A 20,179-nucleotide genomic window follows, 5' to 3' on the forward strand; every position below is an offset into this window, starting at 1 on the left:
GTGCTCCTTATCCCATAACTGTGTCTGTGGGCAAGTAGAAAAGCCCCTCACAGAGCCCAGAAACCACAGAAGCCTGAGTGACCTCTAAGGTCATCAGATGATCAGATACAAAATATTTCCTTATCCCCCTGTAAATTGTGTGCTGGTAAAAATCTACTCGGACTGAACTGAAAAATCCATATTCTGAATTAAGTAACCCTGTTACCTTAGTCGTATGAAAGTTTGATTATGCATGTGATTATGTCTTAATGTATTATGCACCAGAAATTTCTAATGAAATGTCACTCTGTTTCACTCTTTCTATCCCAGCTGCCATCTCTCTTCCCAAAGTGACTGTGCACCCCAATCTTTTTTAGAGGGGGAAAATTACTACAACCCTGTCACAAACTTCACACTATTGCATCCTCCCTGTCCTCGCTGGAACCAACTGGTTAACTGTTTCTCACAAATCACACTAGGGGGCAGTGCTGAGCTACTATTTTTTGATTTGACTAAAACATAAGATTAGATTAGATTCAACTTCATTGCACATGTAAGGTAAAAGGCAACGAAATGCAGTTAGCATCTAACCAGAAGTGCGATAAGCAGTAAGTACAGAATATACAGTGTCTAGAGTATGTTAAAAATGTACAATAAATATACAAATAAGGCAGTACTATGGACATAATTTACATATTTTAAGTACTATCAGCATGATATACAGATAGGTGTACCACGAACATACTGTACAGTACAGATGAATTATGTAAGCTACAAGCAGAAACTATGAACATATGAACATTATGTACACTAGTGCAATGGACATAAAAAAAGTCCATAGAAAATATTTCAGTGTGCAAATGGATCATTCAGTATTGGTGGGTGTCAGAGGGCAGAATTCTGTAAGGAGACAGATGTAGGGAAAAAACTGTTCCTGAATCTGCTGGAGGCTCCTGAAGCGCCTCCCTGAAGGCAGAAGGTGTGTGTGTGTGTGTGTGTGTGTGTGTATTATAGCGCATTACAAGTAACACAGGTTACGTAATCAGGATATTTTTTTCAAAAAGGTACAGTAACGCAATTTACTTTGCTTTCCCATTTATTGACTGACAAGTCTCCTGTCCCCATATTGGGAGAAATCGGAAGTACAGAGGCATTATGTGCGCTATGAACATGATTGTGAATGTGCATTGATTCATTCCACTCCCAAAAGAATAAAAAAACTAAAACAAATAAAAAAACAGATGTAGTATTCATCAAAATGAATTTAAAAAAGTGCAATACAAACCTGCAATAATGTAATAAGCAAAAATACATTTAGATAAACTAACAATTGTGCTTGCTTTAATCTATTATATATATTATTATATAAAGTATATTATTACTAGTGGGTAAACAATGGCATCACAAATGATTTTATTTGTATTTTTTTCTCACGCAGCGATGCCGGGGAGATCTAAGCCTGTTGCAACTATGTTTTTCAATGCTCTGGCTTTAACAGAAATGCTACATTTTACAATTAATGCCACATTACATGTGCCAAAACAGTATTTTGGGTAAGAATTTAGTATTAAAAATGTACTGTGGCAAGCAGGGAGAGTTAGCAACCCTGCCCTAAATGTTTTCATAAAGTTTTTTTTTTTAAACTTAACTTAACTTAACTTAACTGATGTGCATTTATTTTTTTGTTTAAATTAATTTTGATAAATAAGTCGCACCTGACTATAAGTCGCAGGACCAGCCAAACCATGAAAAAAAGTGTGACTTATAGTCCGGAAAATACGTTATACTTGTTTATTTTTTCCGTCTATAGTTTTGGGTTTCCATTCTCTAATTTTTAGTCATATGGAGCTCTTTGATGTACTGTAAAAACTGCCCATATATGGGGAAGACATTTTAACACCAAAAAGCAATGAAAGATAAATCCAAACAAAACTTGTAGTCTCAGATTTATTGTATTCAGATATTCAGTTGATGTCAAGTCAATCAATACAAAATAAATCTGGTTGAACATGGTTTCAGTTTTGTTGCATTTTTCCATTTATAACAGGGACTGAAAAATATGCTCTGGAAGCAGTTTGAATACAGGGGAAAGTATCAGGTAGTACAGTCGCCACAGTGAATGAAGCTCTCAACTTGGCAAGTACACAAAGTTTAGGAGGGATGGCCAACAGAAATGCCATTATGCATGTTTTTTTGTTTGTTGTAACAGATCTCCTATCTCCCTTGAATGTGAGGTAACTGCACATTGGAAGCCCACAAGTCATTGTCATCAGTTACAGGCTGACAGTATTGTACTATTAATAGTAAATAGGTAAACTAATACTGACAGCCAATGCAGAATGACAAAAGTTATATTAGTTAACAGAAATACAGCAGGGAGCTTGTAACAGCACAAAACATTCAACCAGGACATTCAGGACCTGTACAGCACATCTCTGATCCAGTGAAACCATGGTATTGCTCGTGGTTATGCTAATGAGACTGAAATACTATTGTTGTCTAATTGGCTCCAGTGGTTTCCATGCTTACATATTTCATTCAAGTCTCACTTTCCTCATATGTATCAGTGCAGAAATAAACAAATTCAGTGTCTGGGAGCACATTCTTTCTGGTGATATTTTAGTGTAGTTGGATTGATGATTTAAAATGGTAGTGACACCACCAGTCACGACATGTATGTTATGGGTAACTATCGTCAATTCACAGAGCAACCTAAAACTTATTTTATGCTTAAGAAATCATTGTCCTCATCTCCTCATTAACAGGGGATAGCTGTCTGCTAGAAAATAGCACCATATATGGTTTGAGTTGTAAGAAGGTTCAAGTGATTGAGTTGCAAGTAAGGAAGATAGGATGCTGGTATAGGTTGGGTTGGGGATGCTTCTCCTTAATAGCGTTTACTGCTGACACTGGAGACACTGGTTTTGCTGATGGAGCTACTACTGTATCCTGATCCACCACCAAATCCTGAGGAGCTACTGAAACCACCGCCATAGCCGAATCCAGAGCCGCTACCAGAGAAACCTACAAGAGAAAGGAAGTTTAGAAACATATCACAACATGACCTGGAGAATGAGATTATAAGAAAAGTGGAGTGATCCAGAGAGAGAGAGGGGGACTTATTTACCAGAGGAGAGACCTCCAGAGGACTGCTGCACGTGAATGGTGGCTGAAGCTCCACCGCTGGACAGTCTAGAGTAAAGAAGACAACCGTTTTGTTTAGTGATGTTTTTTCAAAGAATGTAAATGTCAAAGAAATATCCTTTTAAAATGTCCTACCTGCTTTCCTCTCCTTCCAACAGCTTTCTGTAGGTGGCGATCTCAATATCCAGGGCCAGTTTGACGTTCATGAGCTCCTGGTACTCGCGCACCTGGCGGGCCATGTCTTGCTTGGCCCTCTGGAGGGCTTCTTCAAGATCCCTGATGCGGAGCTTGGCGTCCTTCACTGCCAGCTCTCCACGCTCCTCAGCCTCAGCGATCTGAGCCTCCAAGTTGGCACGCTAAAATGACAATAACATACATAACGTCATCTTCTTTACGTAAATAGTATGCAAAACAATTATAGATCAACCCTTGCTCATCATTACCTGTCCTTTGATGGCATCAATCTCATTCTGCAGGCGGGCGATCATGCGATTGAGTTCTGCAATCTCAGCCTTGGTTGAGCGGAGGTCCTCACCGTACTGACCAGCAGAGGACTGCATCTCCTCAAACTGTAACATTTATTGACACAAATAAGCACTTGTAGCCACATCTGAGGTGATCTTGTAAGTAGATTTGTAAGAGCTTGAATCACCTTCTGTTTGTACCAGCTCTCTGCTTCGGCACGGCTGCGGTTGGCAATGTCCTCATACTGAGCACGAACTTCAGCCACAATGGAGTCCATGTCCAGATTTCTGCTGTTGTCCATCTCCACAATGACTGATGTGTCCTTGATCTGAGACTGGAGCTCACGCAGTTCCTGCAAACGTAGCCCAAACAATCAGTAAATTACCTGCCCTTACAAAGCAGCAGTTGTCTATGATAACAAGTTTTGGTTGGCCAAACACAACAGAATTGAACTTACAGCGTCATAGATTGCCCTGAGGAAGTTAATCTCATCCTGAAGAGCATCAACCTTGGCTTCAAGCTCAATCTTGTTCATGTAGGCTGCATCAACATCCTAAGAGAAAATGAGGAAAAAAGGAGAAAATTGAGAAAAAAATAACAAAACTCAAGTAATGGCGTAAAAAAAGTGAAGTCTTTAAAAGAAAACGATGAATGGTCTTTACCTTCTTGAGCAGAACAAACTCATTCTCTACTGAACTACGCTTGTTGATCTCATCTTCGTACCTTTTAAGAGAAAGAAAAATGTGATTAAATCTATTCTTTTTTCAGTGTTTTTTTTTTCAACAGTTCATTCAATTTCAAAATTATAACTCACTTGTTCTTGAAGTCCTCAACCAGGCCCTGCAGGTTCCTCAGCTCTCCTTCCAGCTTAATCTTCTCATTTCCCAGGCCATCGAGCTGTCTGCGCAGGTTAGAAATGAAGGCCTCAAACATGGCATCGATGTTGGAGCGGGTGGTGGTCTGGTCCTGGAGGAGACTCCATTTGGTCTCCAGCATCTTGTTCTGCTGTTCCAGGAAACGCACCTGGGGAAATAAATAAATAAATTAGTGCTTTTATTTGAAAATGATCACATTCAAGTTTCTTGAAGGTTAAAAATGTAGTGGAGAAAGATTGCATTCTGAAAATAAAATAGTGCATGAATTAATAAATTAAATTTATTGATGGTTTTGTCTGTATGACTCCTTTGTAGTCCTGGCTCTTTAAGTCTCTTTGTGTATGTTCTCTGGAAGTATCGTTTAGGGGAATACAAATGGCATTGAGTCATTTTAGTAGGCATTTTTCTGCAGGGTGGAGTGTGGGGGGGGGGGGGGGGGTTAACGTGGACTGGTTGGGTGTGGCAGTGCTGCACACAAGCTACAAACTCCTAGACTGAAAAAAACACACCAATGGCCTTGCCCCAAACCTGCATTACTTATCAGATAAAACATCAGAGAAACAAGACTGCCACACCCTTAGGCAGAGTTTTGTGTATGGTCTTTGGAAATTAGCCATATACGACAGCACCTGTCTAGATAGTAATCTATAAACTTGTGTATATATATATATATATATATATATATATATATATATATATATATATATATATATATATATATATATATATATATATATATATATATATATGCAACCTGGATGTACCTTGGAAATATTAGTGCCCTTTTCTTCAAGACATCTTTATTTAACTATCTTGCATTAATAATGATTTACATTTCCCTGTTATCTTCAACATCGGAAAAAGTTCAAAGGCATTTATTGGCATAGTCTTTGACTTGTAAACAGATTAAAAAGCAGACTAAAAGTTTGGAGCATCTGGTATCTTTGGTCCAGATGACTCATCCTGGACACACACTGCCTACTGCAAATTCTCCCACAGGCACTACAAAATAAAGGTGTGTTTGTATATGCTGATTACATGGCCTTTAGGTTGTGTTTTCTTTCCACATTTGCTCAGAAAGTTGTGAAGTGTTTGTTGTCAGCCAAATTTGAGCATGACGGAGTTGACTGTTATTTTTTTAGACAGAGGATGAAATAAAAAAATGCACGAGACAAACAACATAGTGGCATATTGTAGTCTAGACTTTAGACTACAGACACACTGATTAATTCTAGTGCTCTGTATATACAGTATGTGTGTATCTATAACTCACATGGTTGCTAGGTTATTACCCAAACTCCACCCATTTTTTGGAAAGCCTCAGTCATGGGTTTTTGAGGACTTTTTTCCAAGGCTAAAGTCACACTGAGAGAGATCTAGTACAAATGGTTCAACATATACATTAGATTATTAGATTATAGCTACTACATTGATTGTTCTGCCCAGTCAGTAAAAATACACACTGGCTCTGGTGTAAGCAAATGAAACTTTTACATCTAAGAAAAATACTTAGCTTGCAGCTATGCTTAAAGAAAGCTCTTGTGCAAGAGAAAACATTTGTGTCAGTCTTTTTCTTTCTTTCTTTTCCATTTTCTTTCTATCTTTCTTTCTTTTTCTTTTTTTTCTTTTTTTTACAGCTGCAAGGTATTATGTTATTTAGTAATACTAAAAGCACCCAGTGTTAAGAGTCACAGGTTCAAAGGTCATACTTAGTAATAAAATTAGAATTCTGTATTTGAATGCACCACAGGCTCTGTGCACAGCAATATCATTATATATTTGCATATTATGTAAAAGTCAATGTTATTTTAAGAGAGACTGTATCCAAGAATACTCACTTTGTCAATGAAGGAGGCGAAACGGTTGTTGAGGGTCTTGATCTGCTCTTTTTCCTGAGTGCGGACAGCCTGAATTGTGGGGTCAATTTCTAGGTTAAGGGGGGCCAGCAGGCTCTGGTTGACGGTTACAGCGGTGATGTGAGGTGGAACGAAGCCATCGCCGAGACCTCCACCAAAACCAGCACTGAGACTACCACCGTAGCCTCCACTCATACTGCTGCTGCTGAAGCTGTAGCTGCTGCCTCCAGCACCAAATCCTGCACCAAAGCCTGCACCGGCACCCACGCCAGATCTCCTGACACTGGTCACTGAGCTGACCCTGCTAGAGCTGGCAGGAACTGCGTAGGCTGACTGGCTGGAGTAGCCAGACTTCCTCATGGAGCCACTGGTGCCGAAGCGGATAGACCTGGTGCTTGTCATGGTGCCTGTGTCTTAGAGCTGCTGAGAAGGAGGTACGAGAGTGCTCTCTGAGAGAGGTGTAGAGGAGGTTGCTCACAAAGGAGAGTCAAAGTCCCTCTGAGTGTCTCTCTGCAGCTGGCTGACCGATTTTTATGCACACACTCAGGAGGCGGAGTCACCTGCTCACACACATACACTCGCATAATGATGCACTCTCACACAAGCCCTACCTGTTAATCAGGTACAGAGAGAAAGTGGCGATAACTGGTGTCACACCCTGCCCCAGGCTTTGCCCCAGGTGGAATGAGAAAACATGAGGAGGGGCAGAGACTCTTGGACAGACATTCCAGTAGAACAGTAGAAGACAGTGTAGCTCTCAGAGTCTGCCAGCGGGTGTGTTTCTGCCTCGGTATCTGGTTGGTTGGGCAGCCATAGTGAGTGAGTAACCTCTGATCTTCTCAGTAGGGTGGGCCGCGAAGCAACTTCCACATTTATGAATGGCTTTTTCCATCTACTTTTGCCAGTGTTTGGAACCGACAGGGCACCCCCCAACCCCCAATTTCCATCTGTACTGATACTGGAAAATGCACACACACTTCTGCACAGTAGATGTGTTTTATTGCTCTATACTCCACCATATGTGTGTACATATAAGTGTGTGCTTGAGGTGGTGCAAAGTGGCATGATAGAGCTTTGGAAAAACAACGAGAAAAGTTACCAGAAAACCAGTACATTTAGCTCTACTTGTAAACTTCTTCAGGATCCAACACCCTGCATAATCAGACTATTTCTAATTTCTGGTTCAAGTCAATATGATAAGCCAGCTGTTGGGTGTCACAATCACCAGTGAAGGACATTTCATAGTATTACACAAGCATCTACAACTATCATGACACTATGAATGTATAAACCAAGTATGAGATCACAGTACGGCAATCATGGCTTTGCATGAGTATTAGTGATGAGTAATAATCTCCAGCTATGTCTCTAGCAATGGCATGCACAAGATCCTTCATAGACGTCAGACATGCAAGGGAAGGAAAGGCAAGAAACTGCACGTCCAGGCTGGATCTCCAGGACATTGTGGGTTACTGCAGCAAACCATTATAGTAATCAGACAAGGGTTTGGTCAGGGGCTTTCTGGAGTGTCTGCAGACTCGTTCATTACTTTTTGGGCATTATATATGTGCACATATCAGTGTGCATGCATGTTTTTGTTTTTGAGTTTAACTGTCCTGATGTAAAGTGTATTATCAATATTTTCCAAAGTGTATTATTTGCTCCTAATAACATAACAGGGTTTGTCACCTTTGACTTTATTGCAATGCAACCTGCATTTGCATTGGAATAGTGTATTATGAGTATGAATATTCAAATATTAGTGTATTGTGAATAAGAATATGCAAATATGTTTGCATCAAGTTTGAGGGCAGAATATATTAATGTTATTAAAAAAATTATTTCCACATAAACACTTACACATATGAAGAGAGATTTATAAATATACAGTCAAACCAAAATGTATTCAAACACTTTCAACATCTCACACATTATCAAAGTTTATTCGCTATGGTTTAGGAAATGGTAATATATTTATTTATTACAAGAACTCAGTGTTAAACTGTGTCAGAACAAATTAATCTTGATAATGTCAGACAACACTAAAGAATAGCATGATCAGGTCAAAGTGTCTAAATAATTTTAGGTCCTAAATTTGTATACATTTAACTGTTAGTTAACTTTATGAAGAACTTTTGGGTATAATATGTCATAGTTTACTTTATTTTGCTATCCACACTCACATAAATGAACTATAGTGTCCTGCACACACTAGAATTTTTTTTTTTTTTTTTTTTTTTTTATAATATCTGTCTGAATAATTTTTGGTTTGACTGTATACATACATTAGCATTTATTTGTGTATAAAAGCATCATGTTTAACGATGAGAGATAAAGATCTGTTGCGTCTAGAACATTCTTGGTTTAAGAACTGATGACAAGAATGGACACACCCTTTATTAGGATCATCAGCTGACTTACAGCATGCACTGAAACAAACAGTTGAAGCATAAAAATTAACAGATGGATTAACATAAAATATATGTACGTTTGAATACTTTTTCCTTTGCAGTTTTATTTTAATAAGAGCAGTTCAGATGTACATTGTTACATTCTTTACTTAAATACTAAGGTATGCAGCCACTCCACCTATCAGTCATGTGGGTGGAACCGTTTTTAGATGAGCACCATATTTGCGAATCTAACAGTGGTGGCACAGAACAGGACTTCTACTGATATGCATTTCAATGACACCCAACAGTCTAGATCTGATAAAATGAAGCAGGAACATGTTTTAATCTAGTCGAGTCAGAGTTGTATATCTGAAGGGGATTAACAAGAGAAACATACAACACCTGTTTGCATTTTCAAAGCATGCAAAACAAAAGTCAACAGAGCAAAAACACAACCGAACAGCACATTCATTCACTTTAACTTTTAATAATGCATGGGGGATGCAATTCTTATTACTTTTTCATTGTCCTTTTCATAGATGATACATGCAATATTTCCATTTCGAACCCATCTGGAAGGGACTCATTATTTTAGGTTTTCTTTCACGTTAAGCATGTCTGGGCTGTAATAATACCAAGAAATAATTACTTTAAAACACTACAGTCTTTAACATTTTTAGAACTGATCACACAAATTATTTGAACAATGAGTCCTTCTGCTGCTAAATGTTGCACGCCTGGATGTACATGTCCTTTAGAGACTTGTTCACCTGCCTGAGGGTCTTTGCTTTGGTATGCGCATCTTGCATTTAAGACTGCCTTAAAGCTACCAGGCCAGAATCAGCAGGTTTTTTTCTTTTATTTTTTTTTCATCAATCGTGTATTTAGCAAATGGGTATGTAAATGTGCAATGTTGAAATTCTGACATTTTGTATCATGCCAAAACAACTTTGTTTTGTAAAGACATGTTTGGGACTACTAAAGAAAGGGCCTGCGTCAACAAACAGTACCCAACTGACATTTACTGAATAAAGTAGAGTTTCAGTTGTCAGGTTTCAATGAAATTCCAAGAGTTCAGATGAATTAAACTTGTCAGGTCTGTATTTCTAGACTATGCAGGGTGCTGAAGCCCTCTCCCATGAAGTGCTACACCAACCCACCTTTTTTAAGAAGCAACAAATACAAATTTAATGTCACGAATCACACAGATTCCATCCACCCAAAAGTGCTATTGTCTAAATTCTTCTCTTGAAGGCCATCAAGATATGTACCAGGTATGCCATGCACAAGACACACAAGCAACTCCTATACAAAAGTACATCATAGATGTATGTACACAGATAGGACTTTTCTTTCAACACTCATCATGACCATCAATGTGTAATAGGTGGATACAGAAAAAAAAACTTAATTGAAGTATATTAAACCATTTTATCAGTGGTCATTCATTTATTTAACTACAATAGAGATTGCATAAAAACTTTTTTTGTTATGATTATTTGTGCAGAACTGAGCCAGATACTTTTGTATCTTCTCAGTGTTTATTAAGTGTTCATTTTCGCTCAATTGATTAGTTTTTTTGTTTCAAAGACCAAAGGCATGAAAGAAGGCAATAAACAACTTTGTCTCTACATGCCTCTTTTCTTCTCCTTCTCCTGCCTCTCAACATGAGCATACCTTTTTATCATGTATGGGTGTTGGCCTAGAGAACTTAGAGAAACTCACTCTGGAGTATCTCATTAATTACTGTCAGAAAGTAGGTAACTTCTGAAAATGCTGTGAACCAGCATAGGATACTTTAATACAGTAAGCACTGATCTATAATAGAGAACATATATAGAAATCAGTGACAATAAGGGTGCTCATATAACCTCATGGTGTGCCATTTCACAGAGCCGCTTTTTATGTGTTTCAGGCACACCCATAATTTCAATAGATTTACTACTGAACTCAATAGAAATTAAATCACTCACACACATACAGACTGGAGAGGCCAGGGTCCAGCTATATTTTAGAGATGGATTTTAACTAAAAAGTCAGGAACCTGCATTTTTTTCAGGTTGGGGCAAGTTGTTTTTTTATATTTTGTTATTTTATGGAATTCAGACTGTAATTATAATTTATGTTAATCAGAACCTTGGTTTGACATTTTTGTATATTAATTTTACATTTATTTTATTTGACTGTTTAATGCAGTTTTGTGGGTGTTCTGCTTAAGTATTGATGCAAATCCATTAAAACAGAAAATTGACTTTTATACTTAATTGCATATTCTGTATTAAAAACAAACAAACAAAAAACAAACATAGAAAAACTAGCTAATTATCAAAAAAGCATTTTTCATTTCAAACTTGCCTCATGAACATGTCCCATCAACATCTACCCTTAGAAAAGTACGACTTTCTTCTTTATTTCATGAGCGCTTCTGACATTTATACGTAATTTCAAAAGACCAATGAATTAAAAACAGCTGGAATGGTTAAGCAATGAAATCTTACCAAAAGTCATTACATGGCAAGGTTCACTTTTCTCACAATATGTGATTGATTGTATAAAAATGCAAGAGATAGACACTAGGAACTGGAATAAAAAAGAGCGAGATGGAGATTTATGGGTGCTTGAATATTGCTGCAGCTCCCGGCAAAACATTAAGACTTTATGAATGAAAGGATTCACTTTAATATGGGAGATACATCAGTTCAGTGCCAGTAGCTCATGGCCATTTACTAATTCGAATATCATTACAGACAGCAATTACCAACTTGTTCAACATGATGTTGAGCAATTACTCATTCATAAAGTCAGCTCTTTTTCCAAATAAAACAGGTTCTGAGCTGTCCATATTGTAATGGGTAGACAAGACAAGTGTAAATAGTCTAAATAGGTGCAGTTAAAAAAAAGTTATAAAACATTATAATACTTAAAGCTTCTGTGAATAAAAGGCATTTTGTGATCTGCTGATGTGAAGCAAATATAAATAGAACATATGCAGTGGGGCAAGACATCAATGACAGATGTACAGTAATATTCTCTCTGACCTATGCATTTTCACTGAAAACTCTACCAAGATTTTAAACCAATATCCTTTTAATAAATATTGGCAATATTCAAATAATATATATATTGAACATTTCTATCACAATCTGCTGATCACAAACATCCATGAAACAAACACTATAATACAAGATATTTACAGTGTATATTGAATGCAACACTAGTTCCAGCATTCCTGCAAATCTAAGCAGTTAGAAAAATGGATGGATAGATTTTGCTTTCAAAAAATATTATTCTTATTAATTTTCCAGTTACTTTTCAATGGCCATCAATGGAGAAAGAAGCTTTTAGGCCCAGCTGAGTTTATGATGTAGACTTCCTGTCCACACTAATACAGTGAGCTCTAATTCAGTCTTCATCTTCCGTTCATCTTTCACGTCATGCATTCCATTCATAAATCTAAAAACTGTGGTGAACTGTATTTTTTTAACATTTTGACCCTCCTTTGCAATATAAACACATTTTAAACCATATAATGTATTTTAAGTATTGTTTTCATAAGCAATATGGAAAAAGTTAAGTAACAGTAGTACCGCTGGTTTTAAAAAAAAATGTAACTTCTGCCTTTTTAGCTCCACCTTCTTCTGTTAAAGGGGTTGGAATTCCTTCAAGAACTGTGAAAAAAACAAACAGACAATGACTCACTTGTAACTCACTTTTTCTGTTAGTGGTGCATTAATTTGCGGTGAACTGTGTGGTATGCTGTATCTAAAACCATTTATTCCAGTCATCTTTTCTAGAATAAATGGTTTCCATGGCAACATACAGGCACAATTCACACACATGCCATACATTTTCATCATAGCAACTTTACAGCGAAGCACACAAACTGGAGGTTTTCTTGCTTAATGCCACTGATCCATGTGCTATTTGCTATGTTATGCTCTGGCTATTCTGTTGCACTTGTATTTGTGCATGCACATTTTTCTTATTAGTTTCTGATATCCTTCAGCCTTTATTCTAGTCTTTAGTTTCCCACTCTGTCATAACAATGATAAAGGCTGAAATCTGAAGGACCTGTCAATCAAAACTAATATAAGAATACTAAATATGATTGCCCATAAAGCTGTGAGAGACTTTGAACTTTTAAATCTACTTTACTTATTTCATGTTCAGTCATTACTCTGGAATATAATATAAAGCTGTGATAATATTACATTAATTTCCAACTAAAAATAATACAAATAATTGGGTGAAAAAAGGTAACATTTTACTATAGCATTAGGTATCATAAAATGAACATAAATACAGCATGTAATCTAAATTAATATTATTAATAATAATATTAATATATTTTCAAAATTTCAAATGGAATAAATCAACATTAATGCATTATGACCCCCCTGAAATTTTAATCTTTGAAATAATTATAAAAAACTTCATAACTGTTGGCAATAAAATTAATAAAATAAAATAAATTAAATTAAATTAACATTAACTAATTGTTGACTAAATTATATAAAATTGTGAAAATGTCCTATTTTGATCATTTTCATATTAAATCTAATAACAAATATTTGATAAATGTTTTAAATCTGACATTTTTATTTAATTTAAGCATTTCTATCACATCTGTCATAAACACCCTTTATCATACAAAAATATTATTGCGTAATATCTTTTATAGCATTCAATCTAAATGAATGTTAATTACTACATATACTGTACGTTTCAAGTGGCATAAATGAAAATGTGTTTTAACAATTTCCAAATAATAGTAAAATTGTAACTAGTATATTAAACAACAACAACATAAATAAATAAATAAATAAATAAATATTTTTATGTTGTTCACTGTAACTCTAATAAATAAACAAACATTGATGAACTGAACCTTGTTGTAAAATGATTTAATAGCAGTGTAATGCTTTATTCTGAGAACACTGCGGAATGAAAAGATGAGAAAAGTACTCATTCAATAAATTTGAGGCCATATTAATGAAATAATAATAATAATAGAATAATAATTTATTAATCCAGAAAGCATGCCTTTTAAATGACAGAATTACATAAACACAATGTCAGTCTTTGTAGTAGCATTACTCATATAGCAACCAATCGCATGCATTTCTTTTGTAACCTTTCATCAGGCACACACATATGGGTCAAACCCAAATTTCAAATGAACTTAAATCTCGGGTTTGTTTTTACAGTAGGTGTTCCCTTGAGTGTGCACACTTTTCAGGTGAAGTAAATCATAGAAGTGGGTTTATGTGTGCGTTTAGTAAATATAAATGTGACATGCAGTTTGCTAAGTTTGTATGACATATTGATGGTCTTTTCCTACAGTGACAGGTTAGTGAGTCCACAGGGTCTTGAGGGTGTGGATCATGCCAGGCTGAGGCGTTCCTCAAGCTTATCTTTTTGTCAGTCCAGTCATCCAAACACATAAAACGTGGGTGGGGATGAGGGGGTTTCTAATTTCACTTTTGTAGTTTGCAGTCTTCTAATTGTATGAATCTTTTCTATCAATAACTTTATTCAGAGTCAATATAATTTATGCTACTTATCAAACACACGTGTGCTATTCAGATGTCAAAGATTTAATCCCAAAAGATGCTATCATCCTCACTGTGAGGGTATGCGTTTGGTCAAGTGGACAGTCCCTTCACACACATCTACACCCATACAGGTTACACTCGCCTTCAATGACAAGTGTGAGGATTTACCGCTTTTGGCAGAGGGAAATGTCACTAAATAAGCTCCTTCAGTTTCAGCATTGTGAAACATTGACAAGTGAATTAAAGTACTGTACACAGGTCTGAACGCATCACTTCAAATACTGCATGAAGTGCATTCAGTATCTGACAGCATATGTATCTTAAAGTGTGACAGTGTTATTTTAAAAGACTGGGAGTCTCTGTGTGAGTGCTCTTTTTTTGTGCACCTTTATCTCCACTGGTGCCAAAACACCTGTATGTACAGTATGTACACACACACACACACACACATACACGCACGCACACACACACACACACACACCCACCCACTGCTCTGGCTTAAATAAGTTTAAATTAAATATTTAAATAATAAAAAGAACCACATTTGAAGCTTGTTTTTTGACTAAAACTTTTTGGAATTTGAATGCGGTTGAAACAGTCCTACAAATGAAATCCCAAAACAGTAATTTCAGCTCTTGTGTTTTGTTGGTTTCTCCAGTTTTTTCGAGAAGGCAGTATCGAGTGGACCTCAACACCTCAGGAGCAACTGATGTTGAGAATTAAAGCAGAATAGCTGAAATAGCTACTTTTGTTGTTTACCAAAGCTTAAGAATGAGACACACCTCTCAGAAATATCCTTCAGTAATTTATTCAAATGAAGTGAAAGAATGAAAAGGTGTATGGGGTGTGTTTGATGTGTCCCTGCAGCCGAAGGAAAAGCAGTGCAAGTACAGAAAACCTGTAACTCAAGATCCTTTAACATGACAAAGACATTGCACGAAAGGAAAAACTGAATCTGATAGCTCTAAATTATATATAATAGAAACAATAGCATTTTTAAATGTTCATCAAATGCTTTCCATTTGTTAGAAATTGCATTCTGTTTTACAGACAACCTCAGCTGTTTTTCATGAATATGTCCAGAAGTTTTGAAGCATTTCACATTTCCCTAATTGCTCATGACACCTGGCTGTATTCAAACCTGCATCGTACACATTCTCTGCGTGCAATGTCTCTGAAAAATTGCACAAAAAATCTTAGAAAATGCATATTTTGTCTTCCAAGGAGACAGTGGTTTGTTGTGGATGCAAACCAGATTTATGTGTAAATTGAACATAGGGTTCTGTCAAAACTTTGACATGGGCCACTCATGTTGAACACACTTCTTGTTCTCTCTCTCAAACACAAATACACAGTACATTCAATAGAGAGCTCAGGGACCATAACTGTACATGGTCAACTTGTCAACAATGTGCACTATATTATGTAACAACATAACACATTAATAGGCAGGTTTTAATCAGACTAAAGCAACAATTCACCTTTAATTATAATTAGAGTTACAATTACAATTGCACATGCAAACACACTTGTTTACAAACTGTGGATCTTCTACTTTAAAAGTGCTGTGAAAGTATGTCAAATAGTAGCCAGAACTATATTATAAATTAAAGGTGGAGATGCCATTGTGGAGAGGGAGGGATACCACAAGAACTGTCAAAGGATTTCTGCATTGTGATTGGCTGAGATGAAGTGACAAATATCTGTAACACTTTCAATATGCGCATGTTGGTGCAAGCTGCGAAAATGTATGAATGAGTCCTTTAAAATTAAATTTGATTATAACTCTGCAAAACATCTTTCTTTATAGAACTGTTTCACCAAAAACAGATCTGTCTTGATAAAAGCCAAAACTCTGGTTGTAGTTTTGTGTGTGTGTGTGTGTGTGTGTGTGTGCGTGGGTGTGGGTGTGTGCATGCACTTTTAAAGTTAAGGTGTTACATAAGCTCGTTTCGAGATTTTTATATATATATATATATATATATATATATATATATATATATATATATATATATATATATATATATATATATATATTCAGATGTCAAATGTACTTGGTATGTGGTTACAATATTTTTTGAAGAAATTGATTATAGATAAGATTAACAGATTAAAGATGACAACACACTTTTGATTTTACCACTGAAGATAGTCTGGCTTATGCAACACGTCTTGACATTGCTGTAAAACTTTGCAGGTTTTTGGCCTCAAATTGTTAATGCATTTTGCAAATGTCTGTCAACATGTTAAACTATCAGCAACACTGTAACTACTAAGTATGGGTTTTGCAAGCTAGGCTCATTAGAAAAACAGGCCTTTGATGACATTTCTGCAAAATTATAAAAATAAATAAATAAATAAATAATTTAATGTCTAGAGAATGGCTCTAAAAGCATTCAATATTACCCAAAACAGATGAATGAAAATCTGGCATTGCTTTTTTAAATTTAGTTAGAAATGAATGCCCGGTGAGTGTTGTTAGATGGTTCAAGCGAGTTCATCACGTTTAAGAATAACATCGGCAACCTACTGTACACTAAACCCTTTCCTAAACCTAACTGATAGTGTAACCAAAAGAGATAAAGAGAATACATTTTAGCCTGCTTCTCCAAGTCTTTGAACTCTTTTATCATGACTAATTTTTCACAAGTATTATCATACAATACCCAAGATCTCCACATTGTGAGTGCAAAGCTATAGGTGAACGACTTAATGCAGTTCTTGTAGGCTTATAAAGAGGCCTGACCAGAGCATCAGCCCTGTAATCCCTTGAGTTTCTGTTGGTATCCGCAATAAAGTTTCGGCCTGTTGAGGCCTGCAAAGAAAGTGAGTGACTGACACAGAGAGAGTAAAAGAAAGAATGAGGGGTTTGACAGGAGATTATATTAAAAAAAAAATACTATGATAAATTAATAGCAGGGAGGAGTAAAAGGTCAAGCATAGAGAAACCAGAGCAGTTGTTGATTGCAGAAAGTCAGAGCGAATAAAGGTGTATGTGTTTCAAGAGGGGGTGGGAGAGGGAAGATCTGAATCTGAGGGGACTGGTTAGTCAGGTGTGTTTAAGGTGTGGTAGGGTTAAACACCTGAGGCCAACATGTGTCAACGTTTGTCACCAAAATTAGAGCTGCTACTATGCGTAGTATTCCCTACAAGGGTTCACTCATTCTTCTTACCTCAATTTGTTTAGCATTTTACCTTTTGTACAACAAACTAAAGAAAACAATAACTGCCATAACTGCTTTAACTACTTCAGTAATAACTACTGAATAACTGCACAGCTGGGGTCAATGAGTGCACATAAAACTGAACATAATAGCTTTGTGCATGTTGTGGCAAGACTTTTTCAAGAAAATTCCAGTGCAACTTATTGTTACATGTCACCAACGCATGGACAATTTTTTTTTTTTTGTCTTCATTTATACATACAATCATTCAATACATATGATAATTCAGTTAATTTGTGAAAGTAATAGATTATTTCTAAAAAAAAAATAGAAATAATTTTTCTATTTAGCGTTTAGTTTCTCCATAGCGTTAAAATGATGCAAAGTTTTAGGTCAATCAGTTTAAGGAAGTAGTTTAAGGTTTACACCAGTTCATACTGTAGGTGTGGAATCTAAATTCCCTTGTAGGGCAGTGTTTGCTGAAGGGGGAGGAGACAATGTCATAAATGTGGTTATTACTATTAGGCCTACTGTTCTCAATTTGGCAATGTTACACCTGTATACTTAGCAATGTCATCCGATATGCATCTTTTGCTTATTTATATAGGAAATGCTGGAGTTGTAGATTTCACATTCCCTCTAAGTGTCGCTGAATTAGCCAAGACTCTCTAAAATAAAGTTTCTAAATATACTGAAAAAGAAAAAAAAAACGTCAAACGTTTATTTTCTGTGCAAATCCTCTCTTGTTGTCTCAGAATGGAAATGTAATAAAGGACCACATTCAAACCGGCAACTTGTCAAAAAAAAGCAGAAATGTCAAAACAAAAGTTGCTTTGTTGACATGCATCAATATTTCTTTTTTTTTTAATCTATTTTTTTGTTCTGTAAATAAGTAAGCCGGAGGGATGGGTGCAATCCCGACATCATAATTTCTATTCTGCATTTTTACTGAATGCAGGGGATGAAGCAAAAAAAAAAAAAAAAATAAATAAAAAAAAAAATAATAATAATAATAATAATAATAATAATAATAATAATAATAATGATAATAATAATATATATACATATTTTGTCTGAACATTTTTCCACAGCCAAACCCCATTCCACAGCCATACCTGTCACACACCCAGTTAAAGAGCAGTATTTTCTTCCTGTAATGAAAGGAGCGCTTGTCCTCCTAATAATTAAACATAGAATAAAATTAGGAGCACCTTCTGATGAATAATACAAAAATTCTGATAAAACATGTGCTTTCCTAATATGAGGAGACATTTGACTCAAAGTGACTTTCAGGGGATTTTTTTTTAGCTTTGTGATGGCATTTTTCTAATTTTATTAAATTTAAGCTGTGTTTCCTAGGATTTTTTTCCAGCTGTGGTGATAGGACTATTTCCCATGGACCACGCGCAAGAATCACATGCACTCAGAATTGAATTTATTTTAAAAGACAAGTAAATAATATATTATAAAATAGGAACAAATAAATCAATGACAATCAATAGCATAAGAACATTAACAAGATAAGAATAAAATTAACATTAGCCTTTACTAACTTTATTTTTTCTTTCAGTTAGGTCTAAGTATAATCTATTCAACTATTAAATAACACCGGATAGTCTCAAAGAATATAGAATACCCAGGACAGGTCACTCCTATTGTTTTGAAAGGTGAAAAATGTAACAGGAAGCCCGCCTTCTGAATGAAAGAGCCAATCGCTAATTGGTAAAGTCAGCGAGTCATTGCAGCTGCCTTTAGAAGCGTCCCCGCTGCTATAGAAACAGTCAGCATTCTGAGACATGCTTTTAGGACTGCTGATGCACACTGGCTGATCTAGCCTGAAAAATAAGCTTTTAATAACACTATTTGAGCAAAAGTAACAACATTTATGACACAGTTGTTGTCAGATTTATTTGGTGACTTCAAATATGAAATTTAATTGCATGCTTGGTGAACAGTTTTGGAGAATTTGATGTTTCCCCAAAGAAATACAGTAGAAGTTACATATGCATGCCTGAGAGGCGTTTCAAAGAGGGCCGCCAAATGACATGTCTTAAAAGGACTTTGGTAATCTTCCCTGTATAATGAAAGGTAGCAGAAGGTTTATTTAGGCTGCTGTCTCTTTAAGATCTCATGCACAGATCTAATATACTGTTACACATTGATCTATGCTTACTTTTCTTTTTAGGACCACTTTTCCTCCTAATTAAAAAAATCATGAATCACTGACTCTCTAGATTCGTTCAAAAACGCACTTTCATTGAATGAGATAGTGGCGCCGCGCAAAGAACATAGCGCAATATGGAAAAACGGTGGTGTTTTCCTTTAATAGTCACAATCCAGTGCCGAAATTCAAGTTCTGCTCTGTGTTCTCTGCTAATAACCCGACTGTGTATAATGCGAGCAGTATCACTGTGTTGCGGGGATGATTTTTGGTCTGCCGGCAGAACAACAACAACAATACATGTTTCTTTCCCCCTCCTTTTTCCAATTGACAGAAATCTGTCGTAGACTCGCTGCAATTAACAAAAATAATATTATATCCAGATATATTTTCTAGATATTTAGAACAAAGTGTCTATTACCGTTGCACCCGTGTTAACCTCCTAAAGTCTTAATATTTGACTGTCAAAAACTGACGTGTTGCTGCATTCACTTTTTCAATAGAAATCTGAAAAGCGAACATAAGTTGTTTCATGTACATTCTGACTGTGATAACAGTGCCAGAAATTTAGTCATTTTTAGCTATAA

At 36.0% G+C, this 20,179-nt stretch overlaps 1 protein-coding gene across 1 annotated transcript; it reads right to left on the reverse strand.

Moving 5' to 3' along the window:
• Window positions 1–1,912: 1,912 nt before the first annotated feature.
• LOC128015733 (intermediate filament protein ON3-like) lies at window positions 1,913–6,831 on the reverse strand. Its single transcript, XM_052599814.1, has 9 exons — window positions 6,302–6,831; window positions 4,403–4,611; window positions 4,251–4,311; window positions 4,046–4,141; window positions 3,776–3,940; window positions 3,567–3,692; window positions 3,259–3,479; window positions 3,107–3,171; window positions 1,913–3,003 (listed from the first exon to the last, which is right to left on the reverse strand). The coding sequence occupies exons 1-9, from the start codon at window positions 6,719–6,721 to the stop codon at window positions 2,867–2,869; spliced, it is 1,500 nt and encodes a 499-aa protein (XP_052455774.1). The 5' UTR covers window positions 6,722–6,831; the 3' UTR covers window positions 1,913–2,866.
• Between the last annotated feature and the right edge of the window lie 13,348 nt (window positions 6,832–20,179).

The sequence above is a fragment of the Carassius gibelio genome, chromosome A6 (genome assembly GCF_023724105.1).
Source record: "Carassius gibelio isolate Cgi1373 ecotype wild population from Czech Republic chromosome A6, carGib1.2-hapl.c, whole genome shotgun sequence".
In the NCBI taxonomy this organism is placed as follows: domain Eukaryota; kingdom Metazoa; phylum Chordata; class Actinopteri; order Cypriniformes; family Cyprinidae; genus Carassius; species Carassius gibelio.